At 42.0% G+C, this 25,873-nt stretch overlaps 1 protein-coding gene across 13 annotated transcripts in view; it reads right to left on the reverse strand.

Moving 5' to 3' along the window:
- Nucleotides 1-25,873, reverse strand: part of EXD3 (exonuclease 3'-5' domain containing 3) — a 323,998-nt gene that overhangs the window by 178,532 nt on the left and 119,593 nt on the right. For all 13 annotated transcript variants that reach the window (XM_062591068.1, XM_062591067.1, XM_062591070.1 and 10 more), the window contains 3 exons: nucleotides 24,003-24,041; nucleotides 5,597-5,763; nucleotides 297-435 (listed from right to left, as the gene is read on the reverse strand). In XM_062591068.1, the coding sequence (XP_062447052.1) occupies nucleotides 297-435; nucleotides 5,597-5,763; nucleotides 24,003-24,041 (345 nt within the window). The remainder of the gene's footprint in view (nucleotides 1-296; nucleotides 436-5,596; nucleotides 5,764-24,002; nucleotides 24,042-25,873) is intronic.

Consider the following 25,873-nt stretch of genomic DNA (forward strand, 5'->3'; position numbering starts at 1 on the left):
CTATTCCCAAACACTAATGTTTCTTTTTGAATAACTTCCTCTTTGAACAACTGATGTGTGAGCTACTACAGAGTAAATAGACTTTCATAGCACAGTAGAGTTACCCCTGTGGGGACTTCTCCTGGTTTGGTAATTTCTAATCTGTTCCCCAATCAGAGAAGCCTTTAGCCCTCAGTCTCTCTTGAAGCAGCTTCCCCTGACTTGAGGAGAGAGATGTTTGATGACAGTGACACACAAGCCTGCTGAACAGTTTATGCTCCTCAACCCTGCAAAGTAAATACCAGAATAAAACTCACCTGTAGCACCTTTTCCCAGCACTGTAGCATCTCTTCCCATGTCTGCAGAAAGTGAATATTTGCCCGTGGAATAGGTAACTGGTAATAACCCTTCTTCTTATCCTCTTCATAATTCTCTGCTTTCTCAGCCTCTTCTGCCCTGCACAGAACCAGATCCAACAGCTTTTAGCTACGCCATGAGGGGGATTCCAGGCTTGGAGGAACATCAGGAAGTCTTAAGCTCCTAATTTCACTCATGACTCCCCTGTTTTTCATTTCCCCATAATTTCTATTTTCTTCATCTTGATTCATACATTCCTTTCATTCTATATACCATCACAAAAATGGCACTGCATCTGAGACTTCACCATGCACATGCACTGTACTCACTGTAACCATCCAACCAGAAAACACACTATAAGTAGACTCTCAGACTCTGTCCTCAGTGCTTATCTCTCTCCCAGAACTGATGCAAATTAATAGACGACAAAGTTGTGCAGCTGTTTCCAGAATCAAAGGTTTTACATTTTCAGTTTACTACTGAAGCCCCAGAAGTTAATATGGAAGTCTGCTAGCTCCCACAGGGCAATAGATAACATACAAATCATCTCAGATCAACAGGGTGTCCATACGAGAGCTTCAAGTTTCCCTATGACAGAAACGGTCTCAAAGAGAGAATCTCACATTGCTCCACACTTAGATCACTACCACTCAGGAATGGGCGAGTCTGTCTCAGGACTTTACAGCACAAAGGCTTGGGAAGGGTTCAGGGACCTCCCTGTTGCTATCCAGTTTCTTCTAGTCCATTCTTATCCCTGTACGATGTCTGCAAAAACTATACAAGCATGGGAATGAAATGAGGAAAGTTCAGAAATAAAGTTTCAAAATCTATATTTAGGGGAAGACTGCAGACTGAGTGCCTGGCCTGTGCTACTCCATTTGGGGCATCAAATGAAACCATACAGTGAAGCTCAGGATCTGTGTATTAATAACACTGGGATTGTTGGGAAGATGCCTGCAAAAATGAGCTAAATGATTTCCTACAACAGGATCTTACACAGCACATTTTCTTTTCAAAATGCAGCAGAGCCTCTTGAAATGGCCTTGTAACTGGAAGGTCAGCACATTGCTATGGTGTCTCAGCCAGATGATGCAATCAGAGCAAAGAGACTAATAAAAAATATCCAGCTATTTTGGACATATCATGAACTTCTGGATAGTCTCTTTCCCATAGAGACTCGAAATGGTTTATTATTTGAGAAAATATTTACTAACCTTATGTTTAGGGGACTGTGTGCCTGATTTTGTAGCAGAGCAGCTTTCACTGTACAAACACTCTTTTCCAGGGGTTTGTATGCATGGGGAAGTCAATATTTGTGTAAAATATTTAATGAAGGTGTGAAGTCTCAGGTCTCCCAGAATATTTTCATCTGTAGAGTTCAGGAGCAGCTCATAGTGTGACTGATGGCAGAGATGATGTCATTCATATGCTGATAGCACCTTGTTTCTCTACAGTGTGAACACCCTTGAATTGATAAAACTGCAGGTTCCTGGCAAACAGCAGTGCAGCAAAAACATTGTTTCATTAGGTTTCATGGCTCTATGGATTTTAAAGCAGCTATTGTAACAGATAGTATGACCAGATGAGTAAATTGAGGCACAAAAGGCTTCACTCATCTATCACAGCTCCTTGTGAGTGGCAGTGCACATCTTATTTGGCTTGACTCCACCCTGTCCTGTACATGAGGTAGGCTTCCTAGAGTACAGAGATGAAGCGATATTCCTGCTTTTTTGTTTTTTTTTTCTACCTCACTTGATGCCTTGAGTTTGTGGCAAGGTCACTCTCCTGTTAATCACCACTTTGTGTTTTGTGGGATTATATCTCAGGCAAAAACTTTCTGACTCCCAATAAGTAGCTGGGGCAGCTTCAGGAAGGAGGAAGAGGGCGGCTCCACCAATGCAAGAAGGCAGAAGCATGTCCCAGACAAATTAAGAGTTTCCTGTGCTCCAAGAAAGCTATGTACTGTCTGAGAGAAGTGGGTCTTTTCAGACAGTGCTTCAAGGGTGAATATACCTACATCGTATTTTCTGAAAGTACATGTGTCTTGAACATGAACTGCTGCTGGTGATCTTTACTAGGATCAGATCCATGAAGCTCAAATTGTTCAAAATTGTCAGCATTGAAAAAATTGTATTAACACACTTGAAGATCTCATCTGTCTTCTAAGTAATTCTAATCCAATCTATACCCCCGGAACATCACTTCCAGTTTCTTCAGACTTGTTCCTAGAGATGGAAATTTGCTATAATATTGAAGACAACAAATCTAATGATAAACTTGGGGGCTTAATTAACATTGTTCAGATGTTAGGTTTGCACTTTTTAGAAGGGTCTCCTATCCAGCAGTTAAGGGGCAACATTAACCAGGTAGCCAGTGACAGATCCTGTCTGATAACTAGAGTTCACAATTCTGACACATGACATCAGTAGGAGAGTGCTGCACTAAGAACGTAAGTAAGAGGAAGCATTCAAATCCTGTGGATGCAACTGAATGTTCTACAGCAACTGGAGAAAGGCCCAGACCATGCAGAGGTAGCAGAAGAGGAAGAACATGCAGACCTATGCAATGGCAATGCCAAGCAACTCCTTGCCTCTACTTCTTGCCCTAAGAGCACAGAACAGAAAGGTTCCAGCTTGCTACCCACTAAGTGGCAATCATCAAAGTTCTCCTGCATTTATGCAATCTCAAATAGGTATATATGATATCACCACGAGCTCTTCTTGGACACACAATCCATTTCAAGACAGATCCAGATTTCCACCTACACTGAAAGGCTGAACTCCATATATGAAGTTACTGCTCAATATTACTAGTAGTATGGTCCACACCCGAAGGATGCTAAAGATATGGGTTATTAGCTCACACAAAGTTGTAAATAATTAACCCTGGGAGTGATCAGGATTTTCCTGCAAACTTTCCTCTAATTTCACCTGGTTTCTGAACTGGAAAGGCCAATCTTTAAGTTAAAAAAGAAAGAAAAAAGAAACATTTCACCTGTGAGGACAAAAGAGACATCAGGCAAATGGTGCCAATTCCAGACAAGCACAACACTCTGAAATAACATGACTGATGTGTAAATGAAACAACCTAAGAGCCTAATGGGCCCAAAAAGCAATGAATCTGTTTCTTCTTTCCTATACTTTTAAGCATGCCTTGACTCTACCTGGAGATATAAGATGGAATGACAAGGCTTTGAGCTACGCTGCACTGCAACCACACAGCCCAGAGTTCTGCATTTGTGTTGAGCATTCAGGTATAAGTCCTCTTCTGTGCACTGACTTGAATTAGATTAACTCATCCCCGTGAACGAGTAGAGGAAAAAGCTGTTTTCTTTGATTGCAACGGCCCGCAAAATGATTGTGTAATTTCTCCGAACCCAAAGATGGCAGTAACTTTCACCCTTGCACAAATCTGGCTCATGAGCACACAAGGACACAGCAACTACCAGGCTGGGTGTTTTTTGAACTATCAGAGCATGTTGTTGTAAGCAGGTACTGGGCACTACTCCATGACTTCTATCATGTGCTATGCCATTGAATAGCATACCTACACCATTCTTTAAACAGTTACTTTCATATGTCTACAGGGAATGCACAGAGTATGGCCCTCACATAGTATCATCTGCAATCTCCGCATTTCCACAAGATTTGCCTGCATATTTGCAGGCCCTCCTGCAGAAAGGAAAATAAATAGATAAAAGAAAAAAAAAAAAAAGGTACTGAACAAAGCAATCTCTCAATAATTTGTTACAAAAAGCTTGCAGACAGAGATACTATCCAAATATAGCTCTTCCTCATACATATGGCATAGTGGAGCAATTGCCTGGGATATTGCTCTATGAACTCCTTTACTTAAAGGAGATGATTTTTGGCTGTTTTCTCCATAAATACAGCACAGAATACCCAGAACCAGAAAAACTACGAACAAATCATAGAATCAGTAAGGTTGGAAGGGACCTCTGGAGATCATCCAGTCCAATCTTCCTGCTCAGCAGGGTCACCTAGAGCATGTTAGACAGGGTTGCGTCCAGGCGGGCCTTGAAGATCTCCAGAGAAGGAGACTGCACAACCTCTGTGGGAAACCTGTCCCAGAGCTCTGTCACGCTCACAGTGAAGAAATTCCCTCTCACGTTCAGGCGGAACTTCCTGTGCTTCAGTTTCTGCCCATTGCCTCTTGTCCTGAAATCACTGTAACACCTCCCAGTCTAGCTTTCTGTGGGGATCAGACAGCTCCTAATAGTTTAGGTGGCCATACAGGGCTTCCTAAATTTCAAGAGTCTCTTGACAACTTTCTACAGCTTTGGCTGCACACAGCAGCGAACCTGGTCCCACTTCTTCCCTCAGCACATCCTCTCCCTCTGCATAAAGATACTTGACTGTGGCTGTTTGCCCAGTTCCCGCACCTGAAATGAGGTTCTTATAATTCAGAAGGAGTTGTAAGAACCTTCCGAAGATAAGAATTTTTAAATTATTTATCATTCTTTCTGCCTTTGTACTTGGATGAGGTCCCACAACATCAGGGAAAAACTCTGGCTGCTGCAGGCTAATCTGCTGTATACAACCCAAGGGGTCTTAAAGTAGGAGAGGAACCACGGCACTGCATTATCGGGATTGCATGAGTTACCAGCCCTGAGGAAGAAAAGGGGACAAAGGCTAATTAAGGGGCTAAAGGCTTCTTAAGCGCCTGAAAGCACAGATTTATCCCAAATTCAATTAATGTGAACCTTCCAGGATCTGATCATGAAAGTCAAAAATCCCCATTACTTCTGAGAGCTTTGAATGAGGAAAAATTATAGACTAGGCTAAAAACAGTTGAAGAGCTGTAAAAAGAGGAAGAAAATAAATATGATTAGAAAGTTTTGAGGAAATTTAAAATTTTCTTGGCAGCAGGCCTCTCAAAAGGCATTATACTAGTACAGTGCACAGTGCTCAGTATACGGAAAATTTATAGATGGATATGTTGAATTTCATTTGTGCTAGTGATCTAGCAGAGAAGGTCGGAAGACCCATCCACAGCATGAAACAATCTCATACAGCTTCTAAATACTCAGAGTGAGTTTAAAATGCATCTTTCACAGGCATTTCCAGGCTTACAAAAAGCAAATACAGCATGTACAAAGCATTGACATGATGTGAAAATGCAGTAAGTTTTTGCAAAATTATCTTCCCAAAAAAGCATTACAACAGATTATTTTAAGCCAATACATAGTCTTTAGAGGATAAGTAATCAACATTAAACAGGTATGAAATAAGCTATATACCTCTCTTGGATCTTAAGTTTTTGCAGTTCATCAGCCACTCCGTAAGGCAACATCTCCTTGGGCAAACTGCAGCGTTGAGCCCATCTCGCAGCTGTGCTCATATCACTGTAACTGATCAGCAACTGTATCAGGTGCCCCTGCAGCCATCGATTCTCTCCAACTGTGCTCTGCAAGGAATCGAATGTGGATGAAGACCGTCAGTGCAAGTTTCATAGTGAGTATTATCTATGCCTCTCTCAGGAGACAGCATTATGTGGGTCACCCTCCAAGAGGCTTGGACAAGTGAAGGAAGGAGCAAGACTCTCCCCACTACACAACTGTTGTTGTTTTTTTAACTCCAGCAAGTGCTGCACTTTTTTTCTGCCCAGAGGTGAAGAGCACACATCACATGAAAGAGCTAGCCAGGCTCTCCGCACTGTCAACAACAAGGCGGCTCTGAAGTGCACTGTTCGCCTCATCCAAAGGTTAGAGGTACAGCCCAGAGAAATGAAGGTAAAACAACGTCATTTAGCCTGACCGATGGCTACCATATAACTCAGTTCATCTCAGGTACTGATCAAATCAAGCAGGATCAGAACACATCCCTACCAGCAAGTAGAGGTGTTTGGGCTTGTTAGGCAATTAATTACAGACGGGTCTTGGGTTTGGATTGCTTTAGTCCTGTTTTGTACCTACACATGGTCCTGAAATCATATTGTGACTTGAGGGAGAGGCTCCTATGAGAGCTCAGTCTCTCCAGACAAGACAGCAGCATGGGCTCTCCTCCAGCCTTGGGTGTACCTGCACAGGTGACTGCGTTCACGCTTTTCACCAGCTACATGCAGGCTGCAAATGGGACATGTCAGCAAGGCTTTCCAGAGCTACAGGCTTTCATAGTTGCTGAAAAGAAAATGCTCATTCATCTGCTTACAGCTCACCTGTTCCTCCCTCAGTTAAAACAGGTGAACTGGCAAAATGCACCTGTACGCTGCATGGATGGGCCTCCTTTGCAATCAGCAGGGATCTAGCCTAGACTGCTGCTGGGGTCCAGGGTTTGACTGGTCTCATTCTGTGTCTCAAGTTGATTGTATGAACTTTATTCCTACTGATTATAAAAGGAACCTAGAATGGTCACTTGGGCTGTGAACAGTAACCCAGGGTGCAAGTAATTCCTCTCTTTGGGGCTACTCAAAGCCTCTGTGGATCTGACAACTGGATTACCGCTTTGGTGATATGAATGCACACAATGACCGCATGCGTCACTGCAGGAATCTGAGTTATATGCACCCAGCAGCCAGGTGGTTTAAGATGTTCCATCATTCGCAGAGATGCCCAGGCCTTTGCACACTTCAGAGCCTGAGGCACAAGCACAACCTCACTGCTGTCTGCGGTTTCAGCTCAAACACCCAGTCGTGACCCAGAGCAGCTGAGGCACAACACACTGCCCATGCCGGCACAAGGGGTCATGCGATTCTTGACGGTGACAGTTAAATCCACCAAAACTCTTTTGTCTTAATCCATTTGATGGACATCCACATGCTCTCTCTGGTGCTGTGGCACTGCAGATGTGAGAGGAAATATAAATACAATGACACTGTTTTGTTGGGGTGGGAATAATCCTTCTTATTCCCCCAGCCAACCTACTGGTGCTTGCAACCATCCTGGAGCCACTACAGTGGTATCAGCAACTCATTCCTGTTGCCAGTTCTGTTGATTGATTTATTTGCAGATCTGCCTCAAAAATTAACATTGTCAAGAGAAATTTATTGCCAAAACAAATTGAAACTCTATATGGTAGGTCAGGATTTGTAGCTACGCTACCAAGCTGCTGCTAGCACTACCAACCAGCACTTTTTAGTGTAGTAAAAGGCCACAGGAATGAAATGCCCAGATTAAGTCTATCCCTCTTTCCACACATACCACAGCCATCTCTCCTTGGCCGCCCAGGCAAACAGCACTTGAAGGATCAGAAGGTGTTCCCAGGGACCATAGGCACCTTGCTTTTTCTCCGCGGCATGTACAAACAAAGCCTGGCTGTGTGGTATGCTGGGGGCCATCGGGCTTCATTCCTCACATTCTTTTAGTAACTAAAAAGGTGAGAAGTTGTCTTCAAAGCAGACGCCCTGTACAGAGACCAGGAAGCAAACTTGTCGATGGCCCCAAGGTAAAAGGAAAGAGAAAACAACCAACCCCCAAACCTCACAGGGGTGCTGGAAGGGGTAGACTATGACTTGGAAGAAAAGCCACAGAGAAATCCTGCATCTCGGGTAGTGCACACGGGAAAAGCCAGCCTGCCCACAAAGCTGCTGCCCTGGCACCAAGGCTGCCCCGCTGAGACTCTGCCAAACACCGAGACACATTTCTTCTCATAGACGCATGGAGGACTATTTTTACCACTGTTCCTAAGAGGCTGGTGTTACAACAAGCCAGCGAGACAGGGCTGGGGCCGAGCTGGCCTGGGGGACAAGATCTAACCAGAGATCTCAATTACAAGAGACAAGCAGGAGAGGGAAGTGAGGAAAGAAAGCAGGAAAGCCTAAGTTCTCGCATTAAGGCTTGCCACCTTGAAAGCCCCTACACAGGGAGGAAGTGTGCTCCCTCCACCTAAGGCTGTTTGGCTGTTACCTGCAGTCAACATTTGTGCCTGGAGACCTGGGCCCTGCTGAAGTTCTAGTAGGCCCTGGATTGCCCGACTCTGCAGACCACTGCTCTAGAACGAAGCTTGATAGGTGGCACAGTTGGGCACCCTCAGAATTAAATTCAAGTCTCTCCCTTCTCACGAACACAGAGTCCGTTTTTGTCCTAGACCAATCCATGTACAGCCTTTCAGCTATTTCCCTTTGGGCTAAGCTACATTTCCTTCCCAAATCTCTCCTCCCGGTCGTATCAGTCCAGATACTTTGTACATCTCGCACTCCTCCACCTTACGCAACTAGCTCAGCCAAGTATCTAAGATGTGAAGCAGGCTTGAATAACTTTTTCTGTCTATTTTGTAAGGTGAGCTTTCAGAGTCCTTCCCAGAAATAACATATTTTCTATTGTCTTTCTGCCTTTTTCCTACAACACAAAGTTTTGGGGGCTAGATCTCTTATCAACTTATCCAGAGTCAATGCTGAACAAATCTTATTATGTCAGCTTTATTTCTGGAAATAATGAGTTGCAGGATTTTTTTAATGATAACAGATTTATTCTTTCAACCACAAAAACAACTCTGGAAAGAAGGTCAATCTCCAGAGATATTACAGCTTGCATTCTGAAATGGAAAATAGCTTTGTTTTGTTTTTACTGAAAAAAATAACATTGCTATAAAGGGGAAAGGCTTCCACCACAGCAGCTTTGCAAGAGCCAATAATGTGGAAACTTTGTCCCCAGAAGATGTGGGCACAGATGCAGAGACAAACATTTCACTTGGGATGACATTTCTTGTGTTTTGTTTTCAGTACGTGGACATTTTGAAGAGGAAACCGGCAGTCGTTCCGATCAACATTAGCGACACCTCCAAGCAAGGAAAGATTACATATATCATGAGGCTTGTTTACATCCCTCTCAGAATTGTAGACATATCATACATTCTTTAATCCCTACAGGCACACACAGAAATTCCTGACAGTAATAGCCCATGATTAAAGCTTTCCAATACGACTGCCACAGATCACCTACCCGTAAATCCTGTTCTTACCCAGCTCAATGCTTTCTGGAGCTCATAAGCAGCGTAGTGCAAGCTTAGCAATGTCCTGATCTTAAGCCATAGTGTCAGCAATTCTTCTATTATTATCAATAACTTTAAATTCAAGTATCCAATATCTTTTCTGAAAGTCACTCTTGTCAATCCTAGATTACACCTATCTGTGTCTGGCATTTGTCTTGCATGTCTGTCTGACGCAACTCCCCACTTTCCTCCCATATCTTTTACTGGAGAGTGAAGTTATTCACAGAAGTGACACTGGTTATTTGCAGAGTCAGATTTTAACTTAACTTTTGAATGTCTTGGCCAATTTCCCCTGTTCTCAAGTGCTTCCAGAAACAACACAAAAATCCTTTTAGTGTAAAGAAAATGTCAAGTAGAAAATTTTAGAGCCAGTAACTTTAAAAAGGGAAGAAGAAACCTAGACTTCGAATGGACAAAACAGCTGTAAGCAGTGGAGGCTTGCAACAGTAGCTCTAGAATCATTGTAGTGTTACAGGTGGTGTCTAGATTGCCTTGTGTTACAGACTCCATGGAACATCCTGCCATGTTATTTTCATTGTTGCTTTATTTTACTTGTGACTGAAATTTCTGTTTTAAAGGTAGTATCACTTGTACTATGTAGAGAGATACTGCATTAGTTCATCATGTAAGGAAAATCTTTTATGTATGGGATTGGAGTAGGGACCTGAAGTGCAAACTCAGACCCGTGTCACAGCCTATTCTAGGAAAGAAGGGGCTCCTAATTTGCAGGTGTCTTAATCAGACGACACCCTGATAAAAGATATCGATTCTTCTCATGCTTACTTCTGACCATGGTTTCTTGTAAAATGAGCAGGCCAGTCATACGTGGCCAACATATAAAAGACAAAGATGAGAAAGACTTACTTTCTCGCTACTTGAACTGTTCTCTCTCTCACACACAGGCTCTGGCTACTCAGATGCTCTAATTTATGAACTGAGGAACAAAATAGTCTCCATTCACATCCCAGAAGGCTGGCTTTCAGAGAGCAATCAGTGCATCATTGGTAGAGCCACACTTCAGTGTTTTGGGAAGCCACTACCATGTCGGTGATGGGTAAGTGGGCTTTCTTCTCGCTTTCAACAAAGCTTTGGCAACAGGGCTCCCTGGGGCATGTTTGCACTACCTAACTTCAGCTTTGGGAGTCAGGAGACTCACCTTCTCAGTCTCCCTGTATAATCAACTGGGAGAGAATGGTCTTCCAAAAAGGCAGTTCAGAGGAGCCTAACTTACAGTATCACTTAAACTGATCAAAGGAAAGGTAACTCTTAAAGGCAACTTGCAGCTGTAGTGGTGTTCCTCACAGTCAGCTTATTGTTACTGGCCAACCTGAATGAAGCTGCTAGGCTGTGACAACCAGCCATGACAACACTGTGAGACAAGATGTGTCTGGCTTCCTTCTCTCTGCAGCTCTCACAATCTTGCCAATGCAAGTTCTCATTCAGCAGTCTGGACAACACTATCAAATGGCAGAAACATATAGCTCGTCTGTTAAAATTCATCAAGCTAACTGCGTATTCAGTTGCGTTTTAGCTGGCATGTCGAGGGAAGTGATTACTCTCCCCTATTCAGCACTTGTGAGACTACACTAGGATGCTGTATCTAGTTTTAGCCGCCGAGTCTAAGAGAAATACTGATAAATAGGAGAGAATGCAGCAAAGAGACTCTAAGGTGGTTAGTGGGTTGGAGTACATGATGTGGAAGAGGCTGAGGGAGGAAGGCTTGTCTAGAAATGTTAAGTCACAGAGCATTGAAACAGGAGCCCAGAGGGGCTGTGTAATTTCCATCCTCAAGAGATTTTCCAAGCTCATCCAGGCAAGGCCCTGCAACACCTGGTCTAACTTTGAAGTTGGCCCTGAACAAGATGGACCAGAGACTCCACATATTCCTTCAAAATTAAATTAGCTTATGATTCTGTGACTGGTACTGACGCACCTTCCACAGTACTGACGTTCCTATTCTTATACGCAGGAGGCTTCTTGCAGTGACTACTGCTTTCAAGTTCCAAGCTGCTTCCAAGCTAAGAACATTTAAGATGGTCATGATCAGACTCAACATAATTATACAGAGATACAAAATATATTTGCTGCATTAGGAATTTTTTTTCCAAATTTGTATCAGGCAACCCCTGAAGGAAATCATTCATCTCACCAGATGAAATCATCATGTCTCCAAAATCTACTCACGCTGGCATACATGAGACAAGGTATATATCTGAAGTAAAAAATGAACTTGGCTTTCAAAGTTAGATCTGAAAAGACAGTATTTTCAACAAATATTAAGCAAGAGGTTGAGGAATATATTTTTTTTTAATAAAATGCTGGACAATCAAATATTTGGTCCTACCAGATTGACCCCATCTCAAAGATGTAACATGTAACATGTAACAGATAACATGTTTGTTGGTAGCAGTGCATCTCAATGAACAGGGTACATGATACTTCCTACTTCAGAGATGAAAAGGCTCTATATACAAAATATTACCTCCCTAGTAAACCCAGCTTAAACATTACTAGATTTCACTTCAGTAGTCGTCCAGAACATAGGTATCAGTGCTTCTTGGCTGAACAAAACAGAAGCCCAAACAGCAATCCAGATTTAACAGAGGTGTAATGTTCTACAACAGTTCTGTTAAAGTGCACAAGTGAACTGCTGGACACCTACCTGTACAAATGTGAAGCTCAGCACTGAGACTGAATGACATTACTCAGAATTCAGCTGCAGCCACTTTAATGCTGCCAGGAAAAATCTTGTTCTACTGTCTGATTAGCCACCACTGCTGTGCTTGCGGAACACAATTAGCAAAGGAATCCAGTCACTCCACACTCACTGCTGATTTCAGACAGATCTTCCATGAAAAAGGGTATCCTGAGGCCATGTGGATGCAAGTCAGTCACTTCCACTTGTCTTTGGGGCCACAGATTGGTTTATGGTCCTCTTTTGCTTAGATGAAGTCTGATACTTTTGGAGACTTTCACACTGGGAATGTCAGACTTTTTTTTTTTTTTTTTTTTTTTTTAATCATAATTACCTCCTTTTCTTCAACCATATCCCACACTGAGGGACTGAGGACTCTAGGTATGCTGATACACAAAACTAGGGCATTTTCACTGCAAGTACCTTTTCTTCTCACAACTACTTGTTCGGGGAATGTCATACATCTTAGTCTTTCAAGAGCTATAACAGCAAGGCTAATCCATTAAAATAGGCTTCATTCATAAAGAAAAATCATGACAGGCATCTATAAAACAATACATTTTCTTAATGGACTAAAGTAACTTCATCGTTCTTTTTTTAAGATAGCATTTCTTTTCCCTTCAGCCTGGTGATCTAGTTCAGTGTGAATTTTGTCTTGAGGTCTGTGTTCTTCCTTGAAAACCTTCTGTCCCAACTGCCATAGAGGTTTCTTCTCCAGTCTTCGCAAACTCTAATCCCAGGATTGCTGAATATTATTCATCTCAGAGCTCAGCAAAGGACCAAGGACTTGCTGTGAATAAATAAGCCACACAGAATTTTGATACGTTTCCAGATTTTTCACACCTCTTGGTCCCATAATGGCAGGCTGGAGATATTTTCTGGGAGTATTCCAGCACTCGGCAAGACTGAAGAAGAATGAGGTTGGGGAAATTGGCCAAACTTTTTCAGAGCATGAAGTAAAATATAACTTATCACAGTAGATGCTTTGTCCAAGTCCAATAACACAGTGCATTGAACTCAAACTGGCAAACCTTATCTTCCCAGTGTATTCTACAGTAGCGTTTATCTATCTGCCTTTTGCCATTACGAGGCTCAAACACAACAACAAAGTATCACTGTGGCAAACAGGGAATCATGTTCTCCAGTTTAAAAATAAAAAAAATCCCATCATATACTTCACATTAGGTGACCTGCACAGATACTGAACTTCACTGAACTCAGTCCTCAAATGACCTGACAGCATTTCTATGGTCTCTCAAGCCTAAGGTTTATACAATTGCTAAGCACTTTCATAAACTTTCTACAAATATCACTGTTACATAATTCCATTAGTTTGTGTCTTGAAGCATGAAAGCCTGCATGAGGAAAACGCAATCCTTTCTATTAGGCTGTGAAGCTGCCTGAAAGATTTCTATCAAAACATGAGATTACTCCAAAATCCGACCTAGCACGTATGTATGCCATCCTCTCTTACCACAAGATCTGTCCCCAGGAATTCCACTCAAGCTACAAAAGCACAGCAAGGCACTGTAGTGACAGTCACATACACCATCAAAGAGCAACAGCACTGAGGGGCACAAGAGCAGAGAATGAAACCACTGCTCCAGCTACTCTGCAGGACTCTTGATTGCTGCAGATGTGTAAAGACTTGCTAGATGCAGCTACGAAACCATCGTCACTGTGTCTCCACTGCTGTTACACAAACTAGCTGGACCACTCTTAATCATTTCCTCAGGACATATATGAACTCCCGCCACCGTGACGCCTTCCTATTTGTTTTGGTTAGTCCTAATATTAGCTTTAATGAACTAAACCAGCATACCAATTAACCCCATCAGTCAAATATTCCCATACTCAGTCATGTACAAAATGAAAATTCATAATCTCTATTTTCCTCTCCAAAACGATGGGAAATTCCATTACAATCCATCCCTAAAAGAGGTGGTAAGATTTACTGCTCAAGTCCAATTTGCGCCAGTGCCATACAGCAGACGCAGACATTTCAGGAAAAGGGACCTGAGGTTGAGGGAAGAGCCTCAGAAACCTCCTTCTCGTTCTCTCCCCTATTCCAGCCTTCCTGCTCCAGTCAAATTCCTGCTTTGTTGCTTGACTTTATAACTTGGAATCTTCTGTTACTTGGTCCTGGCTCAGATTGTTGCAACAGTGACTGCATTTCAACAGCTTTCTAGAGGGGTCTTCAAATACCAGGACCCACTGTCACTCTGCCCAGACTTACTTCTCATTATGTGGCAACTCCCCTAAGATCTGCATTTTTCTTGGGCAAATAGCTACTCAAAAGCTTGGTTAAAGAGCTTCATGTTCTCAGCTGTATCACTACCTTAATTAAAAGGCCTGTAAGCTCTTCAAGTGGAATTAGCTTGAAATCTCTCTCATTTATTGCAAAAGAACAGAGAAGAGAAGCTAATTTCTTTGCATTATTTTTAACTCAGCCCTGAGCTTTACTCACATCAGACTTCCTGAGTCTCTTCCTCTGCTGCTTCATTCTGAAGCAGGTTTCTGAGGGTTTATGACCTGACTTTGAAAGCTAATCCCCAGGTCACTTGGGAATTCTTCAGTGACGCTAATCATGGACCATTTCATTAATTTACTTGAGCCTCACTGCACCTTCTAGTGCACTACACCTAGTATCTTCACTGGCTTCACTACATTGATGGAGCTGTTCCAGTCTAGCTAATAATTAGCTTTAGGATCCTAAACTTGGCTTTAGGATCTTTTCTCTCTAAGAATATGTAAATGTGGGATTCCCAGTAAGGGACAGTTTCTGTTTAGCATAGTCTTCAAATTGCATAAGCAAAATCTGGATGATGGAAATATCTGCTCAGGAGCACTAGCTCTTCCTACCATTAGTCCATGAAAAATAGATACCCATAGGAAAAACATGTTTGTTTGTTTGTTTCTCTATTTTACCACTCAGAAACCTCATTTGGCTCATAGCCAAAGCAGTAATAAGTATCTTTGCAAGATCTTTACCAAAAGAAAAGCTTGGCAGTAGATTTTTCTCTCCTTTAATCTCTTCTGGTACATTTGAACTCCTGGTGTTTTTTGTTCTGGAAGAGAAATGCTTGAGAGGGTTGACTGAATGAACTTTGAAATTCACACCCTGGCAAATTGGGCTGATTTCCTAAATCCATAATTACAACATTCCTCAGAGATATGCATTCTTTCAGAACGAACAAGCGAAGATTAGTTTCCTGCTTCTGTCCATTTACATGACTTTGCTGTCAAGAGGAACTTTTTTTTCTTTTTAAACAATCCTCTGTTTATGTGGTTCCCTTCTTGGCAGGGAACTGGTGAACTAATCTCGCCTAAAAGTATAATACAACCAAACTATCAACTGCAACTAGCCCAAACATCTTTGTGAAAAGGCAGTTGATTTGCACAGGCCTTTAGAACCCAATATCTATTCGTAGAATGGGTACTCAGGCAGGTACCAATCAATCACAGAGTTTTAAAATAAGCTGGGATGATTACTGAATGAGCAAATAGTTTTACTGTTGGCTGGATAAGAATATAAGAGTGGATCTGTGCATGCACATGAATATGTACAAAACTTAAAACTTTACTAACGCTGGGCAAATGTAGCCCCCTACATGTGAACATCCCCAAGCATGCAGAAACTACCAAAGGACAAGACTATCACATTAAGCCTCATGCCAAAGAGCTACAAGTCAAACTGCATACCAGCAGACATGTAGAAGCATCTTTGTCCCCCGCTTCTACAAAATGCAGTGAGCACCCTCTCTGTCTGTGCTGACAGACACAGGAAGCAGGCAAGCTTAATGGTCCATCATCATCTTTGACTTTCCCCATTTCTGCTGGAAAGTCTAATGTTAGTTCACTTGATAGGAGTCCCCTTGTCTTAGTGCAAAAGTAACACAAGAATTTGAGTTCTAAAGGAATGTGAGGACCTACAGTTCTCTGTGGTACACATTCCTGTGAGGCAGCCTGTAGCCAGTAGAAGGCATGCTGGGAACCAATATATTGGACTCGATGTAGCTTTGAAGGACCTTGGATTCCAGCATGTCCTACATCTTCCTATGAGATTTTTGGATGATTACTGGAAACTTGTTCACTGGAGCAAGTTTCTCCCATTTAGCTGAACATACCACCAGGTCCTATCAGTTGGGTCTAACAGCTGGCTCATGGTCTTCCTCTTTCATCTAATACTGACCTCTTAATCTACAGCCATAAGCCAATTACCCTCTTTTTTATACCATACCAAATCTCCTTCTGATGAAGTTGTGCTTTCACATGAATGTGTACTAGTGACAGAATGTTATTATACTGCTTAGCAGCAAGCTAGCCCTGCCTGGCTGGAGAAGTTTTAAAGTCAGAAAGCATCTCTAACAGTTTGAAACAACACAAAGGATTTATTTTTTCAGTATGTTCTCTCCAGTTTCCTTTCTCTACTCTCTAGTAAACCATATTTACAAGGCTATCTGGCCACAGCTCTTAAAATTGAGGTCTGGAGTTTTCAGAGATTCTTAACAAATTATTTGCTAATACCTCACTAAAGCAAATGGATATCCAACTCCCATAAGCTTCTGCTGAGTCTGCAGAGCTTGACCCTGTAGATCTGTAATTAAGTAAGCTGATTTTCTGAAGTTATTGAGCAAATACATCTTCTATCACCTCCTGGGAAAACTATAGCCGATTTCCTCTCATACTGCTGACAATGAAATCAGAGGTCTGTATTTTAGCAGATGTGAAAAAATTGGCAGCTCTTCTTATCATATTTATTTGTTCCTACTGTAATATATTCTACCAAAATTCATCAGTATGTTTGTGCTTAACCATAATTTTGATCAAGAAATGGCTGGATTTGTTATAAATAAAACTCCCATCATTATTAGGCATGGCAACCCTCCAGGCCTTATGGAGAACAATCCTCTCTAAGCCATGCAAGAGGTACTCTGAGGTATTTACATTTAACTGTATATATCATCTTTTGTTAGATTTTTTTTTTTTAATGTGAAAGCATGGAACACAGTAGGTTTGGCTTTTCCTACATATTTCTGTCACAACAGCTGCGATTTTGTTAAATGAGACGGTCCAATTTCTTTTAGACCAACAGTGCTAACTACATTAGCACAGAGGCAAATTTTACTGCTGTCTATCCAGAAAGCAGAACGTAACCAAAGAATTACGTTATGCCTCTCTCGAGACATTCACAGATGTGCCTGTTTTCTGCATCAGTCCTATCAGTACGTCCTTTTACTTTGCAACGTCTCTGACGTTATTTCAACTATTGATAAATATATGACACCATTTACAAACTGAACTGACAAATGGAACGAAATCCGTACTTTGCCTGCTATTTTCATTGCCCAATTTCTCCAAGCTTATTCCCTCAGGTACAATATACTTCTATATCATATTGTGGCTATATGCACTCTCCAGAGACCTCTGACAGAATAGTAAATGCAAAGTAAAAGGCATAAGGCAAAAGCAGAGGGATCTCCATAACTGAGACTCCGGAACCGCTCCCACCTACCACTGAATTTCTGGCCAGTCCCTGAACAGGGGACCAAATGCAGGAAGCGAAATGAAAGGAGCAATGAGAGCAGCTAGTTGAAGTTTGCAGAATAAAGACTGCCAGTTCTCAGCTGATACAAAGCAATTCCCTCCCTCCTAGCTTCACAACAGAGACACCAGATTTTAAACCTGTCTTTGCTCTAGCTCTAAGCATCATCCATTCCTCAAGAGGGAAATGGAAAAGAATCTTCTCCTTTTTTAAATGGCACCTACAAGAAGCTGCTTAAAGTTGCGGAAAGATAAACACAATTCTTTTGCAGATAGTTTAACAAGCGGACTGTAGGCAGAATAATCTGAAGTGACCAAAAACAACCACATACTTCTATATTCACACCCCTACTCAGAGCCACCAAGACTCAAAAGGGACAGCTCCTTAGTTCCCGTGCGTTGATGCAGTTTCTCTGGAAGAACCGCGAAAATTTATTTCAGTTGATGATCCTCCCTGAGACTTTTAAGGCCAGAAGGAACAATAACAATCACCCACCGAGCCTACCTTCCTGCTTAAAGGGAGGCTGTAAACACTAGTAAGAGACTCCACACAACAGCTGGTTGAACTAGTTTTGGTTTCTACCTTCCAGAGAAACTCTTGATTTGGTGTCTGAGTGAGGAAATCAATTACATTGCTGAATAAATAGTTCTCTCAGACTGAAAGCTAATCTGACAGGCAGACTTAAACTGAAAGATATGTCATTTATTAATCACCTCCTGAATATCATTCCCATTTGCAATGCACAGATTGCCTAACTCCCTATAGAGAGTAAGTTCCTTGTACTACAGAGATGCTGCTGTATTCAAAAAAAAAAAAAAAAAAAAAACAAAAAAAACAACAAAAAAAAAAACAAAAACAAAAACAAAAACTTCAGCCAGTTTAAACAGTTTGTCTAAACTCAGGAGCCCTAATGAGGCACACTAGATATACACCTCTGCAAAGTGATCTTTCCAGCCTCTTGTTCTTATTGAAGATCCTCAGCACAAGATTTTGAGCCAGGTGTTCTGGCCACAAAAACTTAGGAAAAGAAAACTGTCTTCTGCCCATTAAATTCCCCCTAAAAAAATTAACCTCCTTGAGCAGAACAGCTATTATGTTTGATGCTATAAGTAGTTAAAATTTAACTGAGGCTGAAATGGTTCCTGTAGAGACAGAGGGCATTAGGATTTTGGCATCAGTCATTAAAGATGTTTGCCATTTAGAAGTTAATTGATTGAATAAAAAAAATTCCATCAACTCCTTGCTGTAGTGTAAGGTAATTTACCCTTTTTAATGGCTTTGAATTACAAAAGTTGTTCAAATGTATTACACAAAGGAGGGTACTTTTTTTATGCCCACTGCTTGGGTATATCTCTGAATATTATCTGAAGACTTACCTGGAAACAGCACTACATACTACCAAGCTCTTGTTCTGTCTTGAATATCTGTAAAGTACCATGAATAACCACCTAGAATTTTTCTGTGGAACTAGAGTTTTAAATTTGCTATGAATTACGAACATCTCATTCCGGCTGCTCAGCGAACGAGACTTATGAGCTCAGTGTTTGACTTTCATGGTCAGAAATTTTAAAATAAATAAGTTATCTCATTGTCACAGCTGGAGAAGAGGACGTTAGCTGCAATGTCTCCCAGTGCTGCACATGGTGAACAGCTGGCTCCAGAGTATATCTACTTTTTTTCTCATGAAAGACTAGCATAGGCTGAATAAGTGCAAAATAGAGGCCTAAACAGATTGGTTTTTAGGTCCTGTGTCACCGTACGCTTCTCTCAAGTTACACATGCCAAACTGAAGCAAAGACTGCTGCTGGCAAAATAGATGGATGAATGAGCAGCCACAGTTCATGACGAGTGCCTAAAGAGCAAGCAACACTGTTTCAAACCTCTGCTCTTTTCTGAGCATTGATTCTGGAAGGGTTTAAGATTTTACTTTTCAAACACTAAGGGACAATTTTCCCTCCAAATACTACTCTAGAAATCAGCAGAGAAAGCTTTTTCACAGAATAGTTGAGGTTGGAAGGGACCTCTGGAAATCGTCTAGTCCAAACCCCCTGCTCAAGCAGGGTCATCCAGAACATGTTGCCCAGGATTGTGTCCAGACAGCTTTTGAGCATCTCCAGGGATGGAGACTCCACGACCTCTTTTTTGATTGGCAATAAAAGACCCCCTTGACTCCCAGTCAGAAAATGTGGTAGGATAATATCTGTCACTTCACTGTCTTAGTGGCCTTGCAAAATAAGCAATTATGTGCCGACAATCCTAAATAAGCTATTTAGTTTTAACCCCACTCAACATTCCAGTTATCGCCCCAAACGAAGAGTTGCACTGCTCTGCCCCATTACCCTGTTCTACTCCAGAGCAGAAGGAATTTCTCAGCAAGAACTCCATACAAACATATTCATGGTTCCTGGTCCAAAGTGCTCCGAAAAATCACTTTAAACTGTATCAACTGGTTAGCTATGCTACAGCCAAGCTACTTCTTGCTGAAATACTTCAGATGTTAGAATCACTTTGCTGGCAAGCTTGTGCCTTTTGGGCTATAACTGCAGAGAAAAAAAAATCATAATATTCTGTTGTTCCCTCTACCCCAACACACACCTTAGAACTACCTCAGCCTTTCTTTGCCAAGCTGAGACTGTTGCCCGTGGGCAGGATAAGGGCGTTGGAGCATCCTGGGCAGCTCGACCCTCATGTAGACAAGTAAAGCTTCAACGTGAACTGCACCAGATTCGAAGAAGCATGGATGACTCCACAAAAAACAGGCACTTTGGCAATAACAAACTGAGCTGAGACTAAACACATTTTCAAGACCATCCTCAAAATAGCAGTGAGGACACTGCCTAGATAGCAAGTGGTGCAGCAAAGTACCCAGCCCAAGTTCTCTTGCTAAACCAGGAGCATTTCAGATAGCCAACACACAGCTATCTACTGCTATTTGAGATGTCCTCAGCCTCCAGCTGCCATTCCAGAAGGGAACACACTCTGGTAGGTCCCATGTCATATTGCCAGACTCATACAAGTATCTCACACAACTTCTAAAACAGCATTAGATGTGACGCTTACGATCAGAGTTGCTTCCCTATTATGCTCCTCATATTTATTACTGCTCCATGCGTGCTTGCTTTTTAAATGCTTGGCAGATAACTAAAAAATACCATCCACGATTTTTAGTCTCAAAGTTATTTTTTCCCCATAGAACTTCCAGGGAAACATCAGTATGCAAGCAGCCCCTATTGCTGCTGATCAAGTGTTCCCTGTGGCCACTAGAAGGAAGACCACTCCCGAATACGTATCACACAGGACTGGATACAGCAGCCACATGTATATGATACTATCATCTTTGTGCAGCTGATTAAAGCTATTAAATATGCAAAAATGGATGTAGAAAGGTACACAGCAAAGCAGCTCATCTCCTGCCTTTTTTTCTTTTTTTAACTTCATATCTAACATCAATATCCTAGACCTTCCCCCCTGCTTGTGAAGACAGGCACTCTCTCCTGCACGTTTCTGTGCAGCTCCCATAATCAGTCAGGGGAGCTAATGAATAGCAATGCAATTGGCACTGTGAAAGAAAAGTATTTTTCCCCTCCCACTACCCTCAAGGTATCTGTGCTTGGTACGAACTGTAATGCTCCTTCTGGGCTAAGCAGGCCTGCCAATACGTAGCTGCGATGAGGGCAGTTTCCCCAGGGTATGAAGACATTTTGATCTCTTTGTTTTCCCTCCAGCCTCCTCTGCCTGCCTCCAGCCACCACCTCTGCCAGTTCAGCCACAGCCCAGACAGCACATCAGAGCTGGCAGCAAGCATGGGGCAACACCAGTTTGCCACAGGGCTGCAAACAGGTTCTGTTGCCCATACAATTAACTACAGACTTTCTGCCTTTTGTAGGAACAGCCAAGATCACACCTTTGATTCATCCCATTGGGCAGCAAGAAGAAACTTCTGGACTTGCACTGCTTTGGGCAAACAAAAAGAAATGTCTATCCAGTCCAGAAACATCCACCGCCCGCCTTACTGAAGGTGACAGTGGCCACCACTAAACAGGGAGCGATTTCACTTTGACTACAGTTCTTGGTATCTGCATAATTTAATCCAGGCCCTTAACTGTGGCAGCAGCACAGAACTGGACAAAAATGGGCTTTAAACTCACAGAAACTTTCAACCTCCTTTGACTTAAAATTTCTGATGCAGACATTGCCACTGTGGAGTCTTTTGGGAGTTCTGGTTCTTATTCCCCCAGGTGACCTGGAGTTCATGCTGCATCCCATCCTCTCCTTCCTAGTCAGCACGATGCATCTTTCATATTGCATCGCCAGGCACAGGGTGGGAGATAGAAACTGTCTCTGAACATGATGTAAATATAAGAATGGGCCATATGGCACTTAAACCTCAACTCTCTCCAGCTCCACAAGGCATAGCCTGATTTTATTTATTTTTTTGTCAAAATGTGTCAGGTTCTAGGTGAAAATTTGAGTGGAAAGCAGAAACTTCCTCTTAAGTAAAGCCCAGCTGAGGGGGTGGAGGGAAAGGCTTGAGCAACATTGGATTTTGTACTGAAAAACAAAACACTCTGTGTTTTTGTTTAGTGCAGTCAGGCTGCTCGCAAGCAGCAGCTTATCTGTACATGCGATTATTTCAGCTTCCTCCAGATGCACAGGTACAGAATCTGATTGCTTTAATGTGATGCCAAAGACAGTAATCTCTGATAGCATGAAGAGTCAGGACTGATAACAGACAAGTTTAAGCACCTCCTTTGCAATAATTACTTGGCTGTCAAAAATAGGCAAACGGGCGGCACTCAGAACATACAACGTTTGCAGCAGCTTGAGAGCGCGCAGAGGGCCTCCTGCCACAGTCCCCCAGCCAGTCGAGCTCTGTGTAGTTGAGGGAGCTGTCTTACCCAGGCACCAGACATAAGCACTTCTCTGAGAGCAGCCATTCCCAAGCCTGCCATCACCACAAGCGACTGACACATTCAGTAACTGTATAGGTCAGCTGAGGGGTTATTCCCACTACCTACCACGGCACTAATACGGATCCCTTCATTGCATACATTAAAGTACATCCAAAAGTTCTGAAAAAAGATGTCTACCATGAATTCATGGCTAAATCCCCTCTGAGATCTTGATTCAGCAACACACTTGCACTAGTGGTGGCCTTTAAGTCTGCAAATACCCCACTAAAATCAAAGGGAACTTGCAAATACGCTCAAAAGTACATTCACTGGGTAAGATCACTGAGCTGAAGAGTCAAGATCTCTCCTTCTCCTCTCAAAATCTAGCCTCTAGCATGTGTATGATAAATGACATACAGAAGTTGAGTGTTCATCACTGAAGATACTTAAGTAAGTTTAATAGTTACCATGAAGGGATGCTGGGCATCTTACCAACTACCTCTGGTCTTAAAAAAGCCCTGGCCTGCACATTCTCGTATCTTATGTACTGTCCTTTTTCCTACTGATCCAGAAGAGAACAAAGCTACATCTCATGTCTAAAATGCAGCCATTTTGCTGATGTGTACAGTTAGGGCAGGAGATCTCAAGTGCATGAGATCACCTGCCCTAGGACTGTCCTGTTACCATTCAAAGGCCCACACTGATAATTCAAGTAGGATTACATAGAGTCTAGCTGACGCAGGAATCTTAATGGCTGCAAAATTCAAACGGAGAGGAGTTGGAGAAAAGGAGCAAACACTCCCTATGAAGTTCCAATTCCATAGGCATGTCATGGGTACATAAATCATGAGTAAGGGTTTGTCACCATGGAATTTCCTAATATTTCATTGTCATATACATATTTATTCTAGTACCAGGCCAGAACATGGCTGTCTGAACTCTTCTGTTTATACTTTGGAAAGAAAATAATTATAAGAATTAATATTTCTAACCTTTTTCCTGTGTTACTAAAACTACTTGTGTATTACAGTACAAGACATAGCAATCTTCATATGTAACAGTTATGTAACAAGTCTCTTGAAAATTGTCAGAGTAGAGTGTGTAGAGGGAACCTAATATTTGTCCAGATTTAGTCACACACCTTGGAAGCTGCCTTAGATTATTCCCTTCTTCCCCACCTTGTAATTAAGCAACCTCACTAATTGTAATGTTTGCTTATAAGTAAGTTCATGGAAGTAAAAGAATGTATTTCACAGAATCACAGGACCAGTAAGGTTGGAAGGGACCTCTGGAGATCATCTAGTCCAAACTCCCAAAGATTTCCTGGTGCTGGTTCCATTGGGGCTTGAACCCATTTGATAATCTTACCGAAATGCTACAGCTAAGCCAGAGTTTTTTTAAAAACATAGGAATTCAAATGTATTCACTCTTACGTGCTCTCCCCTTCATGCACAGTTTTACTGTCTGTTTACAAAGTTATGACAAAGTGAAAAACTGTAACATCAGAGTCAGATATTTTGATGATGTTAAAGTAAGCTCTAAGCAAATAAACCCTGAGAAAATGGGAGAGGACAGTCTATACTCACCTGAACATGATCTGTCCAATTCTCCTGAGTCATGCTTTTCTGAAAAGACAAAGTTACTTCTGAGACATCTTAGAAAAGGGAGAATACAACAAGCTGAAATTTAACACACATCTTACACCTTGGCATTAACTCTGACTGAGGAATGTGTTCTGGAATGCACTGAAAACTTTGGCTTCTCATATGTCACCAAGCACAGCATTGCAGAAAAACACAGTTTACATGAATTCAATCATACAAATGCTGGACTACAGAACATAAGACAAAAAGTCAATCTGCAATCAAAGCATATAGGCAACTCAGATCTCTACCCAGCAGTACCCCAACACACATTACTGTCGGGGACTTGGTCATGGACTCCTTCAAAAAAAAAAAAAAAAATCCCTCCCCAAAACAAACAAAAGACTCTACCAAGTCCATCTGAAGTCCATCACTTCTGATTGCCTAAAAACTCACATTGTGACATCGTGCTCCTGCGGTTACAGTGACGTTGCTGTGCCAAGCTGAAACTGGCCCTACTCCGGTGGGCACGTGGATCATTAATGCTGCCTTTATCTCAAGACTTACAGCATGTCTTTAAGGTGTTCGTCTCAATAGCAAGCCCATGGAGACAGCCATCTTCATGGACTCCATTAAAGGAAGTGATCTCAGGGATTATCTGCAAGGCCGAGCCTTCAAATATACTAAGACAAACTTTTCTCAATAGCCAAGTCATGAAATATCCTCTGGAATCATGAGGTCTGGGAAAGGAAACTGGTAAGTTAATATCCTAATTCAAATGTAGTTCAGAGCCAACCTTGGGGAGAAACTTGGGATGGGACCTTCCCTATGCTCTGCCAAGAACATAGGCTGCATAAGATTGATCAGCCATCAAGCCCTGAGTCTAACTCTCACTTCTGGCAGAGGTAACAATGACTAATAGTGCCACTTCAATGGAAAGGTACATGAACAAAAAGGCAGTAACAACCCCCAAGGAAACATCTTTGAGATATACAAACATGTAATTTAAATACTACTGCGATAAAGGACCTCATACACAGCTGAAAATGGTAAACAGAGAACACCACGGAACTCTCAGAAGAAGTGGTGTTGTCCAGAAACAGCTGCCAAATGTACCTTAACAGAAGTAATTGCCCAGTTCAGATACTTTAGGTCAAGTAAATATTCCAAAACAAAGAAAACAGAAGGCCAGGAAGAGCGGAACATCCAACTGAGAACCCATTTCACTCCGCTAAATCAATACACTTTTTTCTTCTCTCACTGTCTCGGACTAAGTTCTCTAGAATAATGTCATATAATATCGAAGCCTTGAGACAGCAAAATGCTTGATACTCCTTAAGTCTCACGTCAGCTGATCTGGCAGGGAGGAAGGACAAATCAGGGCCTTCACTGATTGATCACGAGGTCTTGGAAAGAGAACTGTCTGTGCCAGGATGGCGTCAGAGTCACCACCATTCAACAGTATCTTACTGTTCAAAGTATTCTGGGGAAAGGAGAGTCAGAGAAGACACGGGTATCTACCTTCTCATATCGGGAAAGCATCAGACTAATCCCCTGTTGAACAAAAGAGAAAGAACTTCTGGAAGACTGAAAACTGGTTCTCTGAAGACTGGATTGGTAGTACTCTACGTAGGAATGTCTGACCAACTTGGTGGGCTTATGAAAGCTTTTCTGGAAAGTCCTCTTTTACCTACAGGGAAGAGTATTTATGAATTTCAGATGATCTACTACTCTATGGCCATGTTTGCCAAATATGGTTTTATAATTCAGCATTCAATAGACGAAAATATTTCTCTATGATGTCCAGTCTCGTGTGGTCCCTGCTCTTCAAAGCCCAAATGATGCATCTGGACACAACACTTCCAAGATGCTGT

The sequence above is a fragment of the Rhea pennata genome, chromosome 18 (genome assembly GCF_028389875.1).
Source record: "Rhea pennata isolate bPtePen1 chromosome 18, bPtePen1.pri, whole genome shotgun sequence".
Classification (NCBI taxonomy): Eukaryota; Metazoa; Chordata; class Aves; order Rheiformes; family Rheidae; genus Rhea; species Rhea pennata.